At 47.0% G+C, this 20,228-nt stretch overlaps 1 protein-coding gene across 1 annotated transcript in view; it reads right to left on the bottom strand.

The window, feature by feature from the left end:
• Window positions 1–4,744: 4,744 nt before the first annotated feature.
• Window positions 4,745–20,228, bottom strand: part of fndc3ba (fibronectin type III domain containing 3Ba) — a 53,576-nt gene continuing 38,092 nt past the window's right edge. Inside the window, exons 10-23 of the mRNA XM_062469481.1 lie at window positions 20,153–20,224; window positions 19,799–19,885; window positions 18,719–18,854; window positions 18,388–18,459; window positions 17,707–17,825; window positions 16,972–17,077; window positions 16,475–16,647; window positions 15,649–15,762; window positions 14,805–14,954; window positions 13,391–13,659; window positions 11,468–11,692; window positions 7,241–7,407; window positions 6,806–6,933; window positions 4,745–5,129 (exon numbers count right to left, since the gene is read on the bottom strand). Coding sequence (XP_062325465.1) covers window positions 4,818–5,129; window positions 6,806–6,933; window positions 7,241–7,407; window positions 11,468–11,692; window positions 13,391–13,659; window positions 14,805–14,954; window positions 15,649–15,762; window positions 16,475–16,647; window positions 16,972–17,077; window positions 17,707–17,825; window positions 18,388–18,459; window positions 18,719–18,854; window positions 19,799–19,885; window positions 20,153–20,224 — 2,130 coding nt within the window. The 3' untranslated portion in view covers window positions 4,745–4,817. The remainder of the gene's footprint in view (window positions 5,130–6,805; window positions 6,934–7,240; window positions 7,408–11,467; window positions 11,693–13,390; window positions 13,660–14,804; window positions 14,955–15,648; window positions 15,763–16,474; window positions 16,648–16,971; window positions 17,078–17,706; window positions 17,826–18,387; window positions 18,460–18,718; window positions 18,855–19,798; window positions 19,886–20,152; window positions 20,225–20,228) is intronic.

The raw sequence follows: 20,228 nt of genomic DNA, 5'->3' as shown, positions 1-20,228 counted from the left end.
CCCACAGTGTAGAGACCCTTTGTGCTCCTGTCTCCACCCACAGTGTAGAGACCCTTTGTGCTCCTGTCTCCACCCACAGTGTAGAGACCCTTTGTGCTCCTGTCTCCACCCACAGTGTAGAGACCCTTTGTGCTCCTGTCTCCACCCACAGTGTAGAGACCCTTTGTGCTCCTGTCTCCACCCACAGTGTAGAGACCCTTTGTGCTCCTGTCTCCACCCACAGTGTAGAGACCCTTTGTGCTCCTGTCTCCACCCACAGTGTAGAGACCCTTTGTGCTCCTGTCTCCACCCACAGTGTAGAGACCCTGGCTTATGACCTGGCTGGGGCAGCTTGACTCGGCTGCTTCATTAGGGTTCATGCTGAGGCATTAGGCTTCAGGACTCCTGCTCTGATCAGCACTAATGAAAATCCCCGCCCTCAGGAGTCCATTCCCCTTTGGTGCACATTCTGCGGTCGCTCTAACCCTTCCACTTAAAACACACACACACCCAATGGAGATTTGTATGATGGATATATGACAAAACTGATGAAGGATAAGAATGATACAATAAGCAATTGAATAACAACAAACAAAACAAGAGATTTCAGCCTATGTCAGAAAAAATTAAAACATTTATTGGGCATAAATATATTATATATACGCTACAGATACAGTTACGTTTTACATACATAGGGTAGTATTTGCAAAAATCTATACATTAAAATTGATATGGCAGTTTCTTTAATATAATGCATATGAAATTGTCTAAGATTTACAATACAAGAAGAAATGTATGGTTTTCATTTTTTTTCTGTCAATTCGTAGACCATGACATTGGAATGTTTGTTTGAAACTGTGAGGTAAAATAATTTTGTTTCACTTAAAAAAAAAGAAAAAAAAAGTTTCATACATTATGAGTCTCCGTACATTTATAAATCGCCAATCGTTCAGAGTCAAAGTCTGTAATTAATGTCAAATGTACAAACAAACTAAAACTGGAACCAATCAGAAGGCACAAACGATGGGTTACTGGGCAAAAATCTCTCATTCGTCTCTCGTTCTTCGACAATTGAGCCTGACCTGCTGGGTCTTGAGAGCTTGCAGCACCAGAACAGGGAGTACCCAGCCCAAACACACTGACTCAGCCCAAACCCAGCCCAAATACACTGACTCAGCCCAAACACACTGACTCAGCCCAAACCCAACCCAAACACCCTGACTCAGCCTAAACCCAGGCCTAACACCAGGCCCATCCCTGGACCTTTACTCATTATAATATCACTGGCCTTGTTGTGGCCTAACACTGGGCCAATCCCTTCTCTAGCATTACATGTAACCTGGCATTTCTATAGATATGACTGGGGGTATGGGGGGGTACAACATAAAGGGGAGACATACAGTACATGAGAATGATCTTCACTGCCCCCCTGCTGGTTCTACCTGGTGTTCAAGCTGGCACAAGGGCGGGCACCGAGGCTCCGGTCAGGCACCACCAGAGTGTGACGGCGTCTTTACAGAAGCACACCGTGTTTACATTAATGCCGACATCAAAGGGAAGCCAGTGATGCAGTGACGGCGACGCTGTTGGAATAAGGAGTGCTTCCGTCTCCCACATCTCAGAACCGTCTGATGCTCCGACTTAACAAAGTGCTTCATTTCTGTTATTGTGTTTCCTTACTACAGTCATAGCATATATCTCTATTTCTCTACGTCTTTTCTGAGCAAAATACTGAAAACAATTTCGCGCTAGCACTAAATGACGATCACAAACCAGGACAACGGATCAGTCTAAGTCTGAAATCATGATTTTGATTGTTTTGAATTTACCTTTCAGTGAAATCACTTGTGTGTTAAAAACAAGTCTCCTATAAATGGGGCTAAACATTTTTCTTAATGGCACATTTCGCTTTATAAAACAAAAGAAAAAAGAAAAGAAAGAAAAGAAAAAAAACAAAGAAAAACATCCAAAATTATAAAGATAATATGAAAAGAAGCATAATCACAGATCAAGTTAATGTTTTTTCCTTTTTCGAGAGAGTAATGCTAGGGAAGGTAATGCTGTCTCTTCCCAGAGCGATCCCAGAGCCTTCAGAGAAGAGAAGGGAACATTGTGTGGACCAAGCCTTTGGCAACAGCATAATATCATAAGAGTCATTATAACACGAGTCAGCAAAAAAGAAAAAAAAAGCCAAAGACAGCTACGTATATCCCATAATAGCCCCCCAAACCTCAGGGATGTGCTACATCTCTCTATGCATAGAGACGTGCCAGGGCTGTGAGAGGCACCTGGCACTGACAGGAGATGAAGAGCGTTTGGTTACATGTATTGAACTGCACTGATACTGCAAAAACGCACAGAGCGACAGGCTTTCCCAACTGCTGTAAGAAACACTTAAGTGTTAATGGGTGTAGAAATGCTGGCCTTGATAACAAATCTAACATAACATCCATATCACAAAAAAAAGAAAAAATAACATGCTACGAGAAAAAAAATTAGTACATAACTACATTTGTCTCTTTATCTTTAAACAATAAATAAATGAAGATTGCACTGTAATTGGCATGTAAAGTACTGTATGCAATTATATAGAATATAAATAATCCTAGAAAAGAACTCTACCTTAACTTTCCCATCAACTTTGGCAAAGGTATTTGAGCTAGTAAATCACTGCTTACTGACACATAGGAGCAAGGCACAGCTTAGAGAGGACATTATACAGCACAGACGTGAGGGGCAGAAAAGACAGAATGAGAAAGGAGAGAGGAGTCAGCTACCATGGTGATGCTCACGGTGGGATATTATGGGCTAGATCTACTCTCTGTAGGGCTGTGTCACTGAAGTACATTACAGGCTGCCAATCAGAGCAAAGGGGTGCGGCTAAGAAGACCCTAGCCCCACCTCATAACCACCCATTTGTACGAGTCAGGGAACATGTCCCTCCCCCAAGCTTTGGATCGTTGGGGCGCACAGGTTAGTACCTTGCCTGTTTGGGTTGGGGGTTTGGAGCAGGTGGGGGGTCTAAGACAGGGTCTGGAGGGTATTAAGGCTGGGTCTAGAGAAGTACTGGGGCTGGGTCTAGAGAAGTACTGGGGCTGGGTCTAGAGAAGTACTGGGGCTGGGTCTAGAGAAGTACTGGGGCTGGGTCTAGAGGAATACCAGGACACCCTGCTCTACTCTGGGGAGTGCGGTGTGTCATAGAGAGTGAACAGACTTTAGGGAAGACATCAGTCTGACAGACAGGCAGGCTGGACTGCTGCTGCTCTGGAGACAGAGGGTGGGAAGGAGACGAAAAAGAAAGGTAGAGAAAGACAAATAAAACTAGGGGTTGAAAGCAAAGAGCGATGGCGACAAAGAAAGGTGAGGAGGAATGGAGGTGTGAAGAGCGGAGCAGTAAAGCGGTCAGAATAAAAGACGAGTAATTACTGACGGAGCAGGCGAGCGGAGGAGAGATAGGAGGAGGAACAAAGGAACCTTTAGATATGGACATCCAGTCACACAGAGGCAGAGCTAACTGTCGCCAAACTGCAGCTTCACAATACTGCACTGAGGTGACACTAACAGCTAGCTGTTGGCTAACGCTACTCGGGCTAACACACATTAGAGAGTGGGGGCAGAGGGGTTGAGGGGCATTTAAAGCAATAAAACTGCCATGCACAGACCACCATCACCACCCGTCCCCCTCCCTTCCCCCAGCGCCCCCCACCTCTCCTCCCACCACATACATCCAATCACAAACTCAGCCCGCTTTCCGTTGGATAGCTGGGGAGTAGTAAAAACCAATCACTAACTTCTGATCTGAGGTCAGACTGTACCCCTCCCAACATGACTTTAGGGGGGAGGGGGCTTACGGGCTGGGCTGATCTAGGATCGGTTAGTGTTAGTCCTGGATCTGTGCACCAAGTATAGACTCCTCCCTTTCACGTTGTACTTAACATCACTTATATCACATAGCCTTTACAGCATCTTAGATATTTGATATATATAGCTTTATATATATATGTGTGTGTGTATTGTATATATATTAGAAAACGGCTTCCATTCTTTCTTAGATATAAAATAACAGGATAGCAGCATCTTACACCACGCATGGATAGTATCGCTTTGGTAGCTGAATGGTAAAGGCAGAAGATGAGGAACTCGTTTCTTAGAGTAGACATGTACAGGAAGTGTCAAAAAAAAGTGTACGAGTGTGTCCATGTCTAAGTATGTGTGTGTTTGTTTGTCTGTCTGTCTCTGTGTCTGTGTGTGAAAGCAGGTAAAGACAGGTACCAGATGGATGCAGAGGAGTGAAGCTGCAAAGCCTACATTGGAATATGGCTAAATGATTAAAGACTGCAGCAGTAACACAAATAAAACAAGGAAACAAAGTAAAGGCATCGACAGTCCAAGAAAAATACACTTTGTCTAATCAAATATGTACGGTATGTTTAAAATAATACAAAATCTAAACATGCAAGTCAGTTTGAGGAACTCCTGCGTCGCTCACAGCTAGTTAAGGCCTAATAATGAGTTTGCTTTCCCATGGAGAAGAGGTCAAACAGGGCTTACCTTATCCACATATCCTCAACGTTAGAGACAGACACGAACACAACCACAACAGAGATAGACGGAGAGATGGGGAAAAGTAGGAAGGAGATAAAAAGAGGAAAGCTTCGAGTAGATATCTGGACTACAAAGTGTCCGTAGCGTTAAAAGTACATCTCAAGTGTTTTCTTTTTTTGTTTTCATTTGTTTGTGTGTTTCTCTCTCTCTCTCTCTCTCTCTCTCTCTCTCTCTCTTGTCGTTTTTTTGTGTTGGTTTGTTGGTTTCTCTTTTCTATCCTAGAGTACACTCCCTCACTTCATGAAGAAGTACTGAAGCAGGAAAGCCATGAGGACGGCCAGGGCGGCAAAGACGCATACAATCAGCGCGGCAAAACGCTCGTCGCTCCACGCCAGGCCCGACCCTCTCCCCGTGTCCACGGCGCCGGCCTCCCCCGGTGAGGCTGTCTCCAGGCGACGCAGGGTGAACAGGGTGGAGGGGCTCAGAGGGCCGCACAGTTCCTGACACGTATCCTGGCAACGACGGCAGGCGCCGACGCGGAAACGGTAGTCTGTGTTGCCTTGGAGGCCGGAGATGTGAAACACGCCCTCCTCTCCCTTAAATACCTGTGGAACAAAGGTAAGGGAGAGTTTGATTGGAGGAGTGTGGAATCAAGTCTTCTGTTCCTAAGCAAATACGTTCTCAAGCATTAAACGTCAGAACCAGCAAAAACTTCTTATTAGAAATGGTGTTGACTCTTCCTAACTTAATCCGTTTTAAACCATTCGTCCAAGTTAAACCTGCAGGCGTTTTCATGTTGATTTGTCCCAAAATGTCGCAATTAACATTGCACAGTTCGTCAATTCTCCACTCCCGTAATGTGACAGTTTAGAAGCCATAGATAAAGAAGAAAAAACATATAAATACTGTCAAATAAAAGGAATTCAGAAACTGGATTAGTTTGAGGTCATTCATTGGTAACCCTTATTTAATAGACCATTCAATCATTTTTATCAGTGCGCCCACAAATACACACGCTTGTGCTTGCATCCACATACACACACAATCACATTCGCACACACACAAATGCACATATACACTCAGACGTTTTGTGTCCTGTGGGGACATGAGAGTGTGGAGATGACAGCAGACACTAACACTCTGCTCCATCACTGACAAACACCACGGAGCCCCTCAGGGGGCTGGAGTTAGTCCAAACCAATTCTAGACATATTGCAATCACGTTTGTGTGTGTGTGTGTTTACATTAGTATTGGCTCTCTAAGCTCCCCTGTTGCTATTCTATATTTCCAAAATGAAATGATCCCCTCTAAGTGTAACGTGCGTGTGTATGAGTGTGCCCTTGTGTGCAGGTTTGTGTGTAAGTAGGAGTGTGCGCTTGTGTACATGGAAAGAAGCGTGTGCATACGTAGTGTTTGTGTGTGAGTGTGTGTGTGTGTGTGAGTGTGTGTTTGTGTGAGTGTGTGTGTGAGTGTGTGTGTGAGTGTGTGTTTATGTGAGTGTGTGTGTGAGTGTGAGTGTTTGTGTGTGAGTGTGTTTCTGTGAGTGTGTGTGTGAGTGTGTGTGTGAGTGTGTGTGTGAGTGTGTGTTTATGTGAGTGTGTGTGTGAGTGTGTTTATATGAGTGTGTGTGTGAGTGTGTGTTTATGTGAGTGTGTGTGTGAGTGTGTGCGTGAGTGTGTGTTTATGTGAGTGTGTGTGTGAGTGTGTGTGTGAGTGTGTGTGCGTTCTGCTGTGACAGAACGCCCTTCAGCCCTTTCTGCTGCCAAAGACCTGCTCCTCTCCACACTTCCTCTTATTACTACTTTCCTCATATTAACTCTCAGTGAGACACTTAAGCAACAAGTGGAATTCATAACCGCTTCTTATTCAAATTCACACGCACATACACACACTTTGCCCTTCCTTCGGTGTTGGCAGTGGCTACCTCCTATTTCTCTCTAATTTAATATCACTGAGCAAAACAATTATTGAGACAAATCTGCAGCTGCCATCCTAGCAAGACACACTCCCAAAATGTACACTGACAGCAAAACTTTCAAAATGTCAATCGTCTCAGAGCGCAAATTCTCATTAAAATATATCAATCCTGTCAATAAGAAGTGCTACCAGAGAACAGATTGAGTTTTCTGTGTGTGTGTGTGTGTGTGTGTGTGTGTGTTACAGAGAGAGGCTAATGGATAAAAACATATTTTTACTTTCCTGTCTTCTTCCTTAAAAGCAAATTGGCGAGTGTGTCTGCACGTTTGCATGTATGTGTGTGTGTGTGTCCAGGTAGCTCACCTGTTTGTACTCAGACTCTCGTCCCACAAGAACCTGCAGCACGTAGCTGACAGGGTCTCCTCTCATTGGTGCAATGGTCTCCCATGTGACCTCACACACGTTACCCTCCATCTGATGCACTTTGGGAGCTGTAGGCAGAGGGGCACAGTTCATTGATATCATTCACAGCCAAACGCTATATCTTGCGCAGCCTATCAAATGCGGACAGTATCTTTTTCTTTTTCACACATAAAAAATATCCCTATTTTGGTCTTATATCTGTCTCTCGCTCCTCCTCTCTCAGTCACCATCTTTACATTTACATGTTATTCGTGTTGCAGATTCTTTCATCCGAGCGACATATAAACAGCGCCTACATAGAAAGCATCTCTCTCTCCATCACCCCCAACAACCCAGCAGGACGCACACACACGCACGTCCCTGCCCCCAGTGTACCTCTGAGCGGGGGGGGCACAGCCTTGCTGGTGGTGAAGGTGTGCGTGTCAGAGGGGGAGCCCTCCCCGGCCGCGCTCACGGCCTGGATCCGGAAACTGTAGCTGCTGGACTCCGTCAGGCGCTGTACCTTGTAGGTGTGGCTGGAGCCGTGGTAGATGGGCACAAACCTGGAGGGAGGGAGGGAGGGAGGGGATTTTTTTACGAATTCAATGACCAAACTTTGGTATTCCAATGGTTCTATGCGTGTGCGTGTTTATCTGTTTAGTTTCTAACTGTGTATTATAATAATTGTACTAATGAAGGAATTATTTCGATTATTTAGAGAAAGACACACGGACAGACAGACAGACAGACAGACGGGGACAAGCAAACTGTGGTGAGGTGAAGGCTTCATCTACATAGGAAGTAACCAGCTGTTACCCTGCGGCTGACACCTCTTAGCGCAATGCTGTAGCGTACCCTATTCCCAGGCATACAAATGCCCACAAAGTTTTTTCTGTATGGCCCTTGATAAACATCAGCAGTGGTACATAAGTGATGACATGGAGAAAAGTGGGGGTGGATAAATGAACGGTAGGCTTGCTACTTCATGCTAGACTACACTACTTATTCAGCCTAACTGAGAGCGCAAAAATACACTTGAACATGCTTTAACTACGGCTGGGAGCACACTTCACCACAACAACAATCAAGGGAAACATCCTGATATCGCCATGGTTATCCATTTAGACTTGGGTAGCAGAGCATATTCTGGTATGCTTGTCTCCTTCATCACCTCCTGCTGAACTGGGGTGCTGTCCTATTCAACTGATGTTCCCATTTTCAGCAACGTTGTCATCTTGTTTGTGTGTGTGTGTGTGTGTGCGCGCGCGCGCGTGTGTAGCGCTGTTCACTAATCATAAATGATGACCCTCGTTATGTTGTTGACAGGACAGAATGGCCAGGTCAATTAACACACATTTAGTGTCAGCACCTGCGATAAACAAACTCTCTCATACACACACACATACACACACACAAAGACAACAACATTGCTGAAAATGGGAACATCAACAGCATCACGACAGTAGGAAGAGGGAGGTGACAGAGATACCAGAGGTGAGGATGTGGAGCCGTAGGGTTTGTTTAGGTGTGTGTGTGTGTCTGTGTCTGTGCTGAGTAAGCCTCAGACAAAAGGCAACAAGGAAAAAAGGGGTGGACAGAGAGACAGAAAAGTGTAAAAGTGGATGAGAGGACCGTGGAGAGAGAGAAAGAGGAAGAGAAGCAAAACCCAGAAGCAGGATGGGAGGACATCAGAGAGTGACAGGAAAGTCCGCAAACACTGGGACTCGGCTTGAAAGAAAGGAGGGGGGAGAAAGGAGGGAGGAGAGAAGGTAGACGAGCAGGAGGGTCGTACTGGAGACCTGTTCTACGGCTGCGACCTTGCTTCCGAGCACGGAGGGAGTGAGGGAAGGCAGGGAGAGAAAAAGAGGGCTGGGGAGAGGAGAGCTCTGTCCCTGGCGTGTCTGCTGGGATGTGGCGGAAATCCCAAAGTGAATCAGGAGGAGCGGCAGCCCAGCCTTGCTTCTCCGAGAAGGTCATTGGACCAAAATGAAATATTCAATGAGGTAATGCCATTGGAAGTGGGACATCTGATATCCATGTGTTTCTCCCCCAGGTCTCCTCCACCCCTCTCCACCCTCCCCCTTCATCCCACTCTGCTCTCCTCTCCCCCACCCTTCCCTTTTCATCCCTCTCCCAACCCTCCTTGCCTCCACACGACCCTACCTCTCCCACCCCTCTCTCTCCACACGCCGTTCCCCCTCTCCTCCCTGCCCCCTTTCCCCCGGTCTTCCTCCGCCTCTCGATGAGGTCCACCTCTATTTGCATCCTAGTCTCTGGTTACCATGGCACTGTCCATTAATACAATCCCAGGTAATCCTGTGTAATGGGCTCCATTTACGTGCGCTGGGGGAAAGGAGATGCTATGGACGCGGGGGAGAGAGATGCGATGCTTCCAGTTCATCCATTTAGCTGAGATGAAGCCCCTCTTCCTAGTGACCACCATGTTTGTGTGTGTGTGTGTATGCGTGTGTAAGTGCTGTATATTCGTATCAGTTCTACACACATGCCACCCCAAGATCCAGCCAGCCAGCCAGGCAGCCAGACACATGGCTCTTTTTGCAGCCTAATGCATTGACACCCCCTCACTTCAATACAGTAGGGAATCACCAGTAATCCAACCAGCTCTCAGACTAATATATAGCTATTACTGAGCTGTTCTGTTACAGAGCTGTTCTGTTACTAAGCTGTTCTATTACTGAGCTGTTCTGTTACTGAGCTGTTCTGTTACTGAACTGTTCTATTACTGAGCTGTTCTGTTACTGAGCTGTTCTATTACTGAACTGTTCTGTTACTGAGCTGTTCTATTACTGAGCTGTTCTGTTACTGAGCTGTTCTGTTACTGAACTGTTCTATTAGTGAGCTGTTCTATTACTGAATTGTTCTATTACTGAACTGTTCTGTTACTGAGCTGTTCTATTACTGAACTTTTCTATTACTGAACTGTTCTATTAGTGAGCTGTTCTATTAGTGAGCTGTTTTATTACTGAACTGTTCTATTACTGAGCTGTTCTATTACTGAACTGTTCTATTACTGAACTATTCTATTACTGAACTATTCTATTACTGAGCTGTTCTATTAGTGAACTGTTCTATTACTGAGCTGTTCTATTAGTGAACTGTTCTATTACTGAGCTGTTCTATTAATGAGCTTTTCTATTACTGAGCTGTCAGCAACACCAACCATCTGCCGCCTACAGTTCTCTGCAGTGCTTAATTTGTAAAGTGGGAGGTCCTGGAGCGCAAAGGGGGGTGGATCCGGCGACTCAAAATGGGGGTTGGAGGTAACGGAACAAAAAATAATAATACACTGCCAACGTAGCTTCTCTGACCAAAAAACCTAAACAACTCTGTGTGTACACCACGGAAATGTTTATTTTAATTTCACAACATGCACTGTATGGGTGCGAAATGTAAAAAAAAAATACACTGCAACAATCGTTTTTACAAGCAGCAATTATCCATCGGACTATTAACTGCTGTTTCCACCGTGGACTCCACATACTTGATCGACGGAAACAATTTTTGCTTGCTTGGGATCCAACTGGTCAGCGTATTTGAAAAAGTTAAGCAAACTTTGTTGTCTTTTTGACATTTTTCCCCAGGAGGGAACGAGGCTAACAGCTAGCCTACTCAACCAGCACAAGCACAAGTGTCACTTGAAGTCCCTTCCCTCTGTCTTACCCTGAAAATTCACCTCAAAACGAAAAATGTTGTGGAACTTCAATGTGGAATAAAGACTAACAAAGAGATAACATAATTGAACACTACACAAATAGAAATTTTTTTTTTTCATTTAGGCAAATCAATTTTCATAGTGACAGGAGGTGCCGGATCCAGTAAAAAAGGTTCCGGATCCAACGTCGAACATGGCTCAAATTAAGTCCTGGTTCTCTGGACGAATAGAGGGGTGCCCCTTAAACCTGTCACCCCAACACTGGGAACAAGCCACTGTGCAGAGACATTACATCACTAAAACTCATTCTCATGTTCCTCCTCTACTCCTCTGTCTCCATCTTCGCCCCCCCCCCTTCTATCTCTCTTTCTGATCACTTAGCATCAGTTTGTCTCGCTTAATACATATTAATATAATAGAATCCTCCTCCACCCTCCACTGGCTTTCTCTCTGTGTCTGTCTCACTTACTCTTTCTCTCTCTCTGCTTCCTCCATCTCTCTCTCCCCCTCTCCCCCTCTCTCTCTCCCCCTCTCTCTCTCTCTCTCTCTCTCTCTCTCTCTCTCTCTCTGTGTCATGTCCTGTCTAATGAAAAGACAGCAGGGTTGATGAATTCATGCTCTTATTAGGTTCGCTCCAACAGCTCTCACCGTGAGATCCCTCTGGAACATCTAGTTACTGCTGTACCCGCACACACACACACAAATACACACCCACAAATACACACCCACAAACGTGGAGTTAAAAAGAAAACGAGTGTGTGCCCATGGTGAGAGAACTGGCTCTCTCATGTCCCTGGCTGGAACACGAGAGAGTTGGAGGTCGACCATTGGAGCTGCACAACCACGGACCTTCCCCAGCGAGCTGGAGTTCTAGAACTCTCCAGAGGCGCGGGTCGCGGGTTTCTAAAGCTAGTTCTGAGCAGGGTTTCCAGGTAGGGTGACGAGCATACCTGTGGTTCTTGTCCTCCATCTGCAGAGTGTAGACCGTGTCGTCTGCCAGCAGAGCGCGTGTGTGTGTGTTGCCGGGGTTCTCGCCCCACTTCAGCTTCAGGCTTTGGGGGCCCGCTGCGGAACATTCCAGAGGGGGAGGGGCTGGGGGAAGGGGGCGTGTCCTTGCCAGCAGGGGCGGGCTCAAGGGGCTGCAGCCAATCGCGTTTACCGCCTGTATCTGCACGCTAAAATGCAAAGAGAGAACGAGACAGAGAGTTGGGAGGTATGTGTGTATGCGATGTTGTGGCAGGTTTCTATCCCCCTGCTCCCCCTATCTCTTCCTTCCTCTCCTCCCCTTCTTTCTCTCCTCTTCTCCTCCTCGAGAGAAGGGGTTGTTGTGGCAGGTTTGGACCCCTCATCCCCCTCTTTTACCTTTTACATTTGGTCATTTAGTCATTTTTCTTTTCCTCCTCCCCTTCCATCTCTCCTCCCCCTCCCTCTCTCTTCCCCTTTTTTTTCTCCCCCCCCTCCTTGTATGAGGGGCTGTTGTGCCAGCTCCCCCCCTCCACCCCGCCACCCTCTCCTTCTAGGAACTGCCACAGTCTGATTGGCTGATTCATCAATTAGCCAAAAGAAACCACTAGCACTGTCTACTGTCTGACATTTGAACAAGCACACACACCGTAACCTTTCGGTTACAACACACGCTGTTACACACGCACACACTTCGAAACACACACACGCGCGCAAGGGCAGATGCATTTGAGTGCACACAGAAACACACACACAGACACTCACAAACACATCATCGCAGGAAAGCACATGGAAACACACACACACTTTCTGAAGGACAAACTGTTACCTTTCACTGCTAACCTTTTCTGTTATTATAATACTACATATGCACACACCAACACACAAGACTAGCTCCATCTGTCAGTGTGGTAATTAGTTACACATGGAGCGACAATGGTGGGGTGGTTTAGAGAGGCAGAGATGAGAAAGGGGGAGATGGAGAGAGGGGGACAGGGAGAGTCTGTGTGTGTGTTTGAGTGTGTTTGTTTAATGCTGTGGTAGATGGAGAAGGTGTATTCTGTATCAAATAATGAGATCAGCTCTTATGTTTCTCTTTTCTTTCCATCTACAGCACAAAACTGAGTCTGAGATGCAGAGGAACTTTCAGAAGAAGCAGCTCTACGACCATCTTCTCTCTCTCTCTCGGTTTCTCTCTCCCTTCCTCGCTCTCAATCTTTCTCTCTTCTACTCTCTCGCACTCTCTGTCGATCGCTGTCCTTTTCACTCTCTCTAAACAACACAATCATCATCAATCACACACACACATCCACGCTCACGCACACACACACACGCACGGTAAACAAACCACTTCAAACCATGAAGAAGAAGTACTGAGATCACATCTTTTCTGAAACACACAAATTAATGCTTGTGTTTGTAAAGGTTCCTGTAAATATGGATTGCAATTACCTACATCCTACAAACACACACACACACACAAGCACAGGTGCAAACACATCCAAGCTCCATCAGTCCATTCAGTGGGTAGTGTTCCCTGTTTTGTAAAAGAGGGACATGAGGACCGTAACCACAAACACAATCAAGTTGTAAGCTACCTCTCCCTACGCTGAAACACAACACACACAAAGTCTCACCCACACCACCTATTCCGATTTGTAGAAGCACACACACTCTCACACACACACACAGGCTGATGATGAGTAGTGGTTGTTTACTGTTGATGTCCCTTATCGGCGATGCATTTATAAGCGCTGCTCTTTCTCTCTTACTCTCACTTTCTCTCTATAAAACGCTTTCTTTTGTATGTGTATTTTTGCGTGCGTGTTTATTTACGTTTGTGTGTGTGCGTATTCATGTTCATGTGTGTGCATGTATTTATTTTTGTGGATGTGTGCGCATGTGCGTACCTGTACTCGCTGTCTGGTTGCAGGTCCGTAATAAGGTGAGAAGTTCCCGTCTCCACGGTGATTGTCTGCTCATTGAGGGTGATGATGTAAGAGGTCATCTCTTCTCCATTGTTGTTTGGCTCCTCCCATTTGAGGAAAAGGCAGGTGGACGGGGAGTGGCCTAACTCTGAGGGGTTGTGGGAGAGGGTGGAAACCGGGTCTGGACTGGTCGGTGGGGTCTGGAAGCACACCTGTTCACTGTAGGGCCCCGCCCCTGCCTGATTCACAGCCTGTGAGAGAGAGAGAGAGAGAGAGAGAGAGAGATGAGAGAGAGAGAGAGAGAGAGAGAGAGAGAGAGAGAGAGAGAGAGAGAGAGAGAGAGAGAGAGAGAGAGAGAGAGAGAGAGAGAGGAGAGAGAGAGAGAGAGAGAGAAGCTTATTATATATATACTACCTTTCATACAAGGTCACGAAGTGCTTCACAAAGTAAAACTGTTAGATAAAAGGTAAAACCCCATTCATTTCCAGTAATAACATTTAATAACATAAAGTTTAGCACTGATGTGTTACATGTTGAAATTGCCTCTGTATCACACATAGAGGCCGTCCCCCAAGTAGCTGAAGGTTAAGGTTGATGGACTAGGCATTGAACTATCATGGATGTCTGACGTGAAATCAAGATGAATGACTAAGACAATGACACACTGCACAGTTAATCACACACACAGGCACACTCCACACAGTCTCACACACACCCCAACACACACATACATACACCCACACACACCCACACCCACATCAGTGTGTGTGTCCTGCCTGTCCTCTGATTCCGGTTACATAAAGCTTATAAATGAGCTTATAAACACAGCCATAAACGTTCCAGTTAAACTACACATCAGTCTTAGGGCAGGACAGGGTCCTGACAAAGGAATGGGTGTGTAGGTGTGTGTGTGTGTGTGTGTGTTTGTGAGAGAGAGAGACAGAAAGACAGAGACAGGGAGAGACCTAGGAAGAAAAATGTTTACCCTTCTAGGTAGGTTAGGTAATATACCTAGGTATTATAAAGTGAATATACTAACCTCAAACTTAAATCAATCTTAAAATGACCTTACCTCTTTTCCGTGTATGTGTGCGTGTGTGTGTGTGTATGTGTGTGTGCTGGTAAACAAAGGACATTTTCAATTTTGGAATTGAAGATTTACATTTTCTTGGTCATCACAAGTAAAGTGCTATTTCTAGGGGGTTCTAGGTTAGAATCACATGGGTTGGGGAGTTAAGGGGATAGGAGTTAAGGATAGTGTTAGGAGCTAGGGTTAAGCTTAGGGATCAGTTATGGTGAGAGTTAGGAAAAACAGGATTTTGAACCTGACTGAATTGTGCATCCCTTGACGAACAGCCACACCAATGTGTGTGTGTGTGTAGGTGTGTGTGTGTACCTGTAGCCTGCAGCAGTACTGAGTAGCAGGAGTCAGCTCCGACAGCTCACACTGTGTTGCGCTCCCACAGTAGACGACATCCATGGCCGTGTCCTCCCTCGCCCATTCCAGACGATACTCCGAGATGTCGGAGCCAGAACCTTCCGGGCTCTACGGAACACGACGACACAAGAACTTAAAACACACACGGCAGAACCCTGTATCTGTACAGAACACGCGAGAGCACACGAGGACTCGGAACACGGTAGAAAGAAGATGACACACCAGGATTTAGGACATCGGAGAACAACAGGAGACTCTCTCCTACTAAACAAGGGGAGCAGATCAGCAGGTGAGGGGGATCGGTTTAAGAAACACCAGGGCCTCACATCCAATCTCTGCCTGGAGAGCTCAGGGGGAGGTCATCCGGGGACAGGAATGAACAATAAGGGGATTGTGGCAACTCGAAAGGGAATGAGAAGCCTGGCTTTGTAGGGGCCGGGCTAGCCAATCAGCAGCCTGTCTCATCTCCGAAAGCGGGGGTGGAGTGGGGCTGTGTCATCATCAACAGGTGGAGGACAGAGGAAGAGGATCTCATGGCCTCCCCCTCTTCTCTCTCCTGGCTTCCTCTTCTCTCCCTATCCTCCTCTCCCTCTCCCCCCTCTTTCTTCCTCTCCACCTGAAGTGTTCTGTGTACCGTGAAAGGGCTTCTTTTCGGAAGGTTTCTTGTCTATTGTCTGCCTTTTGATATCAAGGGGACTTACATAATGCCTTTGTTAACCCTGGTGGATTCGAGAACCCCTTGTACACGTCTCTGCGTGTGTCTATCCATATGTGTGTATACATGTGTGCGTGTGGGTCTTACCTCCCAGTTGAGTGTTATGCAGGTGTTGTTGGTGAGGGTGACGACGGGCGCCACACACTGGCCAGGAGGACCTGCTGCAGTCGTCACCTCCGCAGGCTCAGAGTACTCCCCGAACTGTGTGAACGCACGCAAGCACGCACACCACACACACACACACACATATGCACACACACACACACACAACACACATACATATATGCACACACGCGCACAACACACACACATATGCACACACACACCACACACACATATATATGCACACACACATATGCACACACCCAACACACACAAACACACAACACACACAAAAAGATCAAGTCGTTTGTCTGGGACAATAGAAGCTCCAAATGGGAAGCATTAGAGACATAGATAACCACAACAGATTGGTGGAAGGGTATGTTCTGCTTCCTGGATAATCACTGTCCTGCTGGGACACAGCAATTGTTTGTCTCACTCTCTTGTTTTGAAGTTTTTTTTTTACCCTCCCAATGTCTGTCTGTGTGTGTCTGTGTGTGTGAGAGAGCGTGTGTGTGTGTAAAAGACTGTGTTAAGAGTGTGTGTGTGTGTGTGTGTGTCTGCTGTTCAGACAGCCTGTCTGAATGCTAACCAGGTCTGAGTGGTTCAGTCTGGTCCCAGAAACTGGCTGATAAACCAATCGAATAAGAAGGAGAATGAACACTTCTATGGTCTGTCAGTCAGTCAGTCTGTCTGCTTGCCTGCCACCAACAACTGAGAATGTCTACACGTGCATTTGTGTGTATGCAAACGTGTGCGTGTGTGCGCGCTCACGCGTGTGCATACGTGTGCACACGTGTGCACATCTCACCCCAGCCTCGTTGGCGGCTCGCAGTCGGAAGCTGTAGGTGGCTCCGGGCAGCAGCCTACCCACGGTGCACTGCAGCTCCTTCCCCTGGTACTCCTCCCGGGGCTCGCCCTCTCCCTCGCTCATCTCCAAACTGAACACACACTCCTCGCACACACCCTCGGAGACGGGGGAGTCTGAGGGGGGGGGGGGGGGGGGGGTGGGGAGAAGGGTGGGAGGGAGTCAACATGTCAGGGCCTGGCTAAGAGCAGACGAGCTAATGCTAACGAGCTCTAATGGAGCCGCATTAGCCAGAGTTAGCGTCTGATTATGCTGCATTCGGGCTGAATTTAGAGGACGAAATTTGTTTCGATTAGGGCTGGCTCGTGTGAAGCAGAGAAGAGCCAGAGGTTGTTTTAACCTAGTTTAGCCAAGCTGTCCGCCATCCGAACAACACTGCATGTCACCCTGTGTGTGTGTGTGTGTGTGTGTGTGTGTGTGGTGTGTGTGCATGCACTCACCCCATTCTAACTGCACTTCCTTGTGTTTGGCTTTACCCACAATCCTTGGTGGCTGACAGGGTCCAGGTGGAACACTTAGTGTGCGGAGTGGAACACTCACGGTACACTGTGGCACACAGAGACACACGAGAACTTGACAGGACTGACGGGAAGCATCTTACATTGTACAGTGGGTTTTCCATGACAGCGGCCAGCAATCAAATATAAGTACAGGGACATTGGAATTATTTGATGCTTCTCCTCTTGACCGTTTCCTAGCGGCCTGTCTAAACCTATCATAAATATGTCATGAAAATGTCCTGTTTGCCATACATGTTGTCCCACATGTACGATATATGATCAATGTTCATGACAGCTAGGTGAAGAAACCTGATGATTTTTTCCATGGAATAGAGAGAATGAAAAACAGAGGAGCAGAGAGGATCATGGGAAAAAGAACCCAGAGGAGCAGAGAGGATCATGGGAAAAAGAACCCAGAAGCAGAGAGGATCATGGGAAAAAGAACCCAGAGGAGCAGAGAGGATCATGGGAAAAAGAACCCAGAAGCAGAGAGGATCATGGGAAAAAGAACCCAGAGGAGCAGAGAGGATCATGGGAAAAAGAACCCAGAAGCAGAGAGGATCATGGGGAAAAGAACACGGAGGAGCAGAGAGGATCATGGGAAAAAGCACCCAGAAGCAGAGAGGATCATGTTGACCAGGAGAGAGGGAGAAAGGGCTGAGGTGCATGTGTTACCTGGCTGTGACCCCCGGTGCTGATGCTACACACACGCAGGCGATAGGACGTCCCGGGGGTCAGACGCTCACACACACACTCTGTCGCTGGCCCGCTGTAGGCCACCTCCCACTGGCCCGCTGGGCAGGGAGAAAATACATGTTACACAACACAACACACGCAGGCTCACACACACACACACACACGTCACACACTTACACAATCTCACACACACACCACGCACTTACACACACACACTGATTTTGTGACGCTTTGTATGACCTCGTGTTTAAGACCATTGTGTTCCTTTCATGTGTTCCATTCATATAATTTAAAGTGTGCATTCCATGAGCGGTAGCTATTGTCTTTGGACTGAAAAGCGTTTATATCATTTATGACTAAACACTTTGCTCTGGTACAACTGGAAAAGAGAGAGGTGGGAGAAAGTAGTTCACGACAAGGATAGTTAGTGTCAAGTTAAGGACAGTGAATTTGAAGACAGTGTGTTCTAAGGTTTGTTATGTTGAAAGACTCATCCTGGACTCTAAAGCTCTCAAGGAACAAGCAAAAAAGGGATGGAGAAGCAAAAAAAAAAGAAGATAAGAAGGAGGAAGGGATGGGATGGACATAGTGAGGTCGACAGGGAAGGAGAAACAGGTAACTAAATTGCGTGGTGTGTGTGTGTATGTGAGCTGTGCGTACCTTCAGAACAGCCCTGGGTGATCTCCAGCAGGTAGGTCAGACTGTCAGAACCCCCGTTGTCCTGGGGAGGATCTGTCGGGGGGCGCACAGTTATGATGTCACCAGAAAACCAGGAAGAGATGTTACTTAATACTGCTTAGGGTGTACAATTTACGCAGACCAAACCATGTGTGCATATGTGTGTGTGTCTGAGCATGTGTGTGTGTGTCTTGACAGTGTGTGTGTCTGAGAGTGTGCATGTGTCTGAGGGTGTGTGTGTGTCTGAGAGTGTGTGTGTCTGAGCATGTGTGTCTGAGCGTGTAAGTGTGCGCATCTGAGGGTGTGTGTGTACCCCAGGAGACGGTGAATCCATAAGGCGTGGCTGCAGTCACACAGGGGGTGGATGGTGGGCCGGGTTTGTCTGGACTGGTGTTACACACTAGAACCTCACTGGGACTACTTCTGCCCTCCATGTTCGACACTATCAGCTGCAGGGAGAGGGAGAGAGAGAGAGAGAGAGAGAGAGAGAGAGAGAGAGAGAGAGAGAGAGAGAGAGAGAGAGAGAGAGAGAGAGAGAGAGAGAGAGAGAGAGAGAGAGAGAGAGAGAGAGGGAGAAGAGAGAGACACAGAGAAGGGCAGGAGATTGTCATTGTCAGTAGAGTAGAGCTTCATCCATCCCACAGCCCCATCCAGGGCACCACAGGGTCATGTCATCCTACTCTTCGTCTCTCTCTCTTTTCTCTCCCTCCCCCCTTCCCCTCTCATCCCCCGCACCTACTTGTGTCCTTTCCCTAATCCCTGACATTGCTCTCCTGTTCTGTCCATGTCTTGTTTTCCTTTACATTAGGCCCTCCGTCGCTCCGGCTAATGGGGAATCCATTTGCTGTTCTCAGAAATACAAAAAAAAAAAAAACAACAGGTATGTCCGGCTCTGTGTGTTGCTGCTCTGGGAGTGTGTCTGAGTAAGTGCGCATGCTTTTCTGTGTGTGTGTGTGTGTGTGTGTGTAAGTGTATTTCTGTGTGTTTTTCAAGTCTGTGTGTGCAGGTGAGGGTAAAACTTGGTTAGCGGTGACCACTGACCTGGTGACAGGACACAGTGTCCACTTCTAATAAGCCACAACGTCAAATTATAAGGTCTGCTGTGGTGACTGGTGTGTGTGTGTGTGTGTTGGGGCTGAATTGCAGGTGTTTCTGCTGTGGGTTAATAGCTGCTTGGCTGGAAGGACTGTCTTCAGCTTACACTGAATGGGGGAGGACTGGGTAGCCGTGGAAACAGAAAGCTTCTGTATTCTGCTTTGGAGAAGGATGATTGGCTGTCATTACACGCTGAAAACACCCCACTCTGAGACCGTCGTAAAATGACATGAGTGTGCGCACGCACGCACGCACACCCACACACCTGCACACACACACACACGCACAGCTGTCTTACCCTGAACTTATACTGTGTGCTTCTTTTCAGGCCCTGTACAGTACAGGTCAGGTTTTCTCCAGTGTACTTTGGATGAAAGTCTGTTCCCTGTTTCAGAGAGAGAGACAACGGTTTGTTAGGGTGGTGTTTGAGGAGGGAGAGAGAGAGAGAGGGAGGTCGGACGGGACGAAGAGAGATATGGATGAAGACAGGAGACAGACAGAGATGCGTGTGCGCTCTTTCGTATGCGAGAAAGAGAGGGAGACATAAGAGAAGGAAAGAAAGAAACGAAGACAGTTAGAGAGACGTGTGTCTGTGAAAAAATGTGTGTATGTGTTCCTGCCCCAGGTGGGCACGTGTGTGTGTGTGACTCACGGTGTTCTCTTCCTGGATCTCCAGGGTGTATGTGTGCATCTCCTCGTTGGCGCTGCCGTCGGGGCGCCCCCACTCC

Source organism: Osmerus eperlanus, chromosome 9 (assembly GCF_963692335.1).
Source record: "Osmerus eperlanus chromosome 9, fOsmEpe2.1, whole genome shotgun sequence".
Lineage (NCBI taxonomy): Eukaryota > Metazoa > Chordata > Actinopteri > Osmeriformes > Osmeridae > Osmerus > Osmerus eperlanus.
This window is presented reverse-complemented; position numbering and strand designations above follow the sequence as displayed.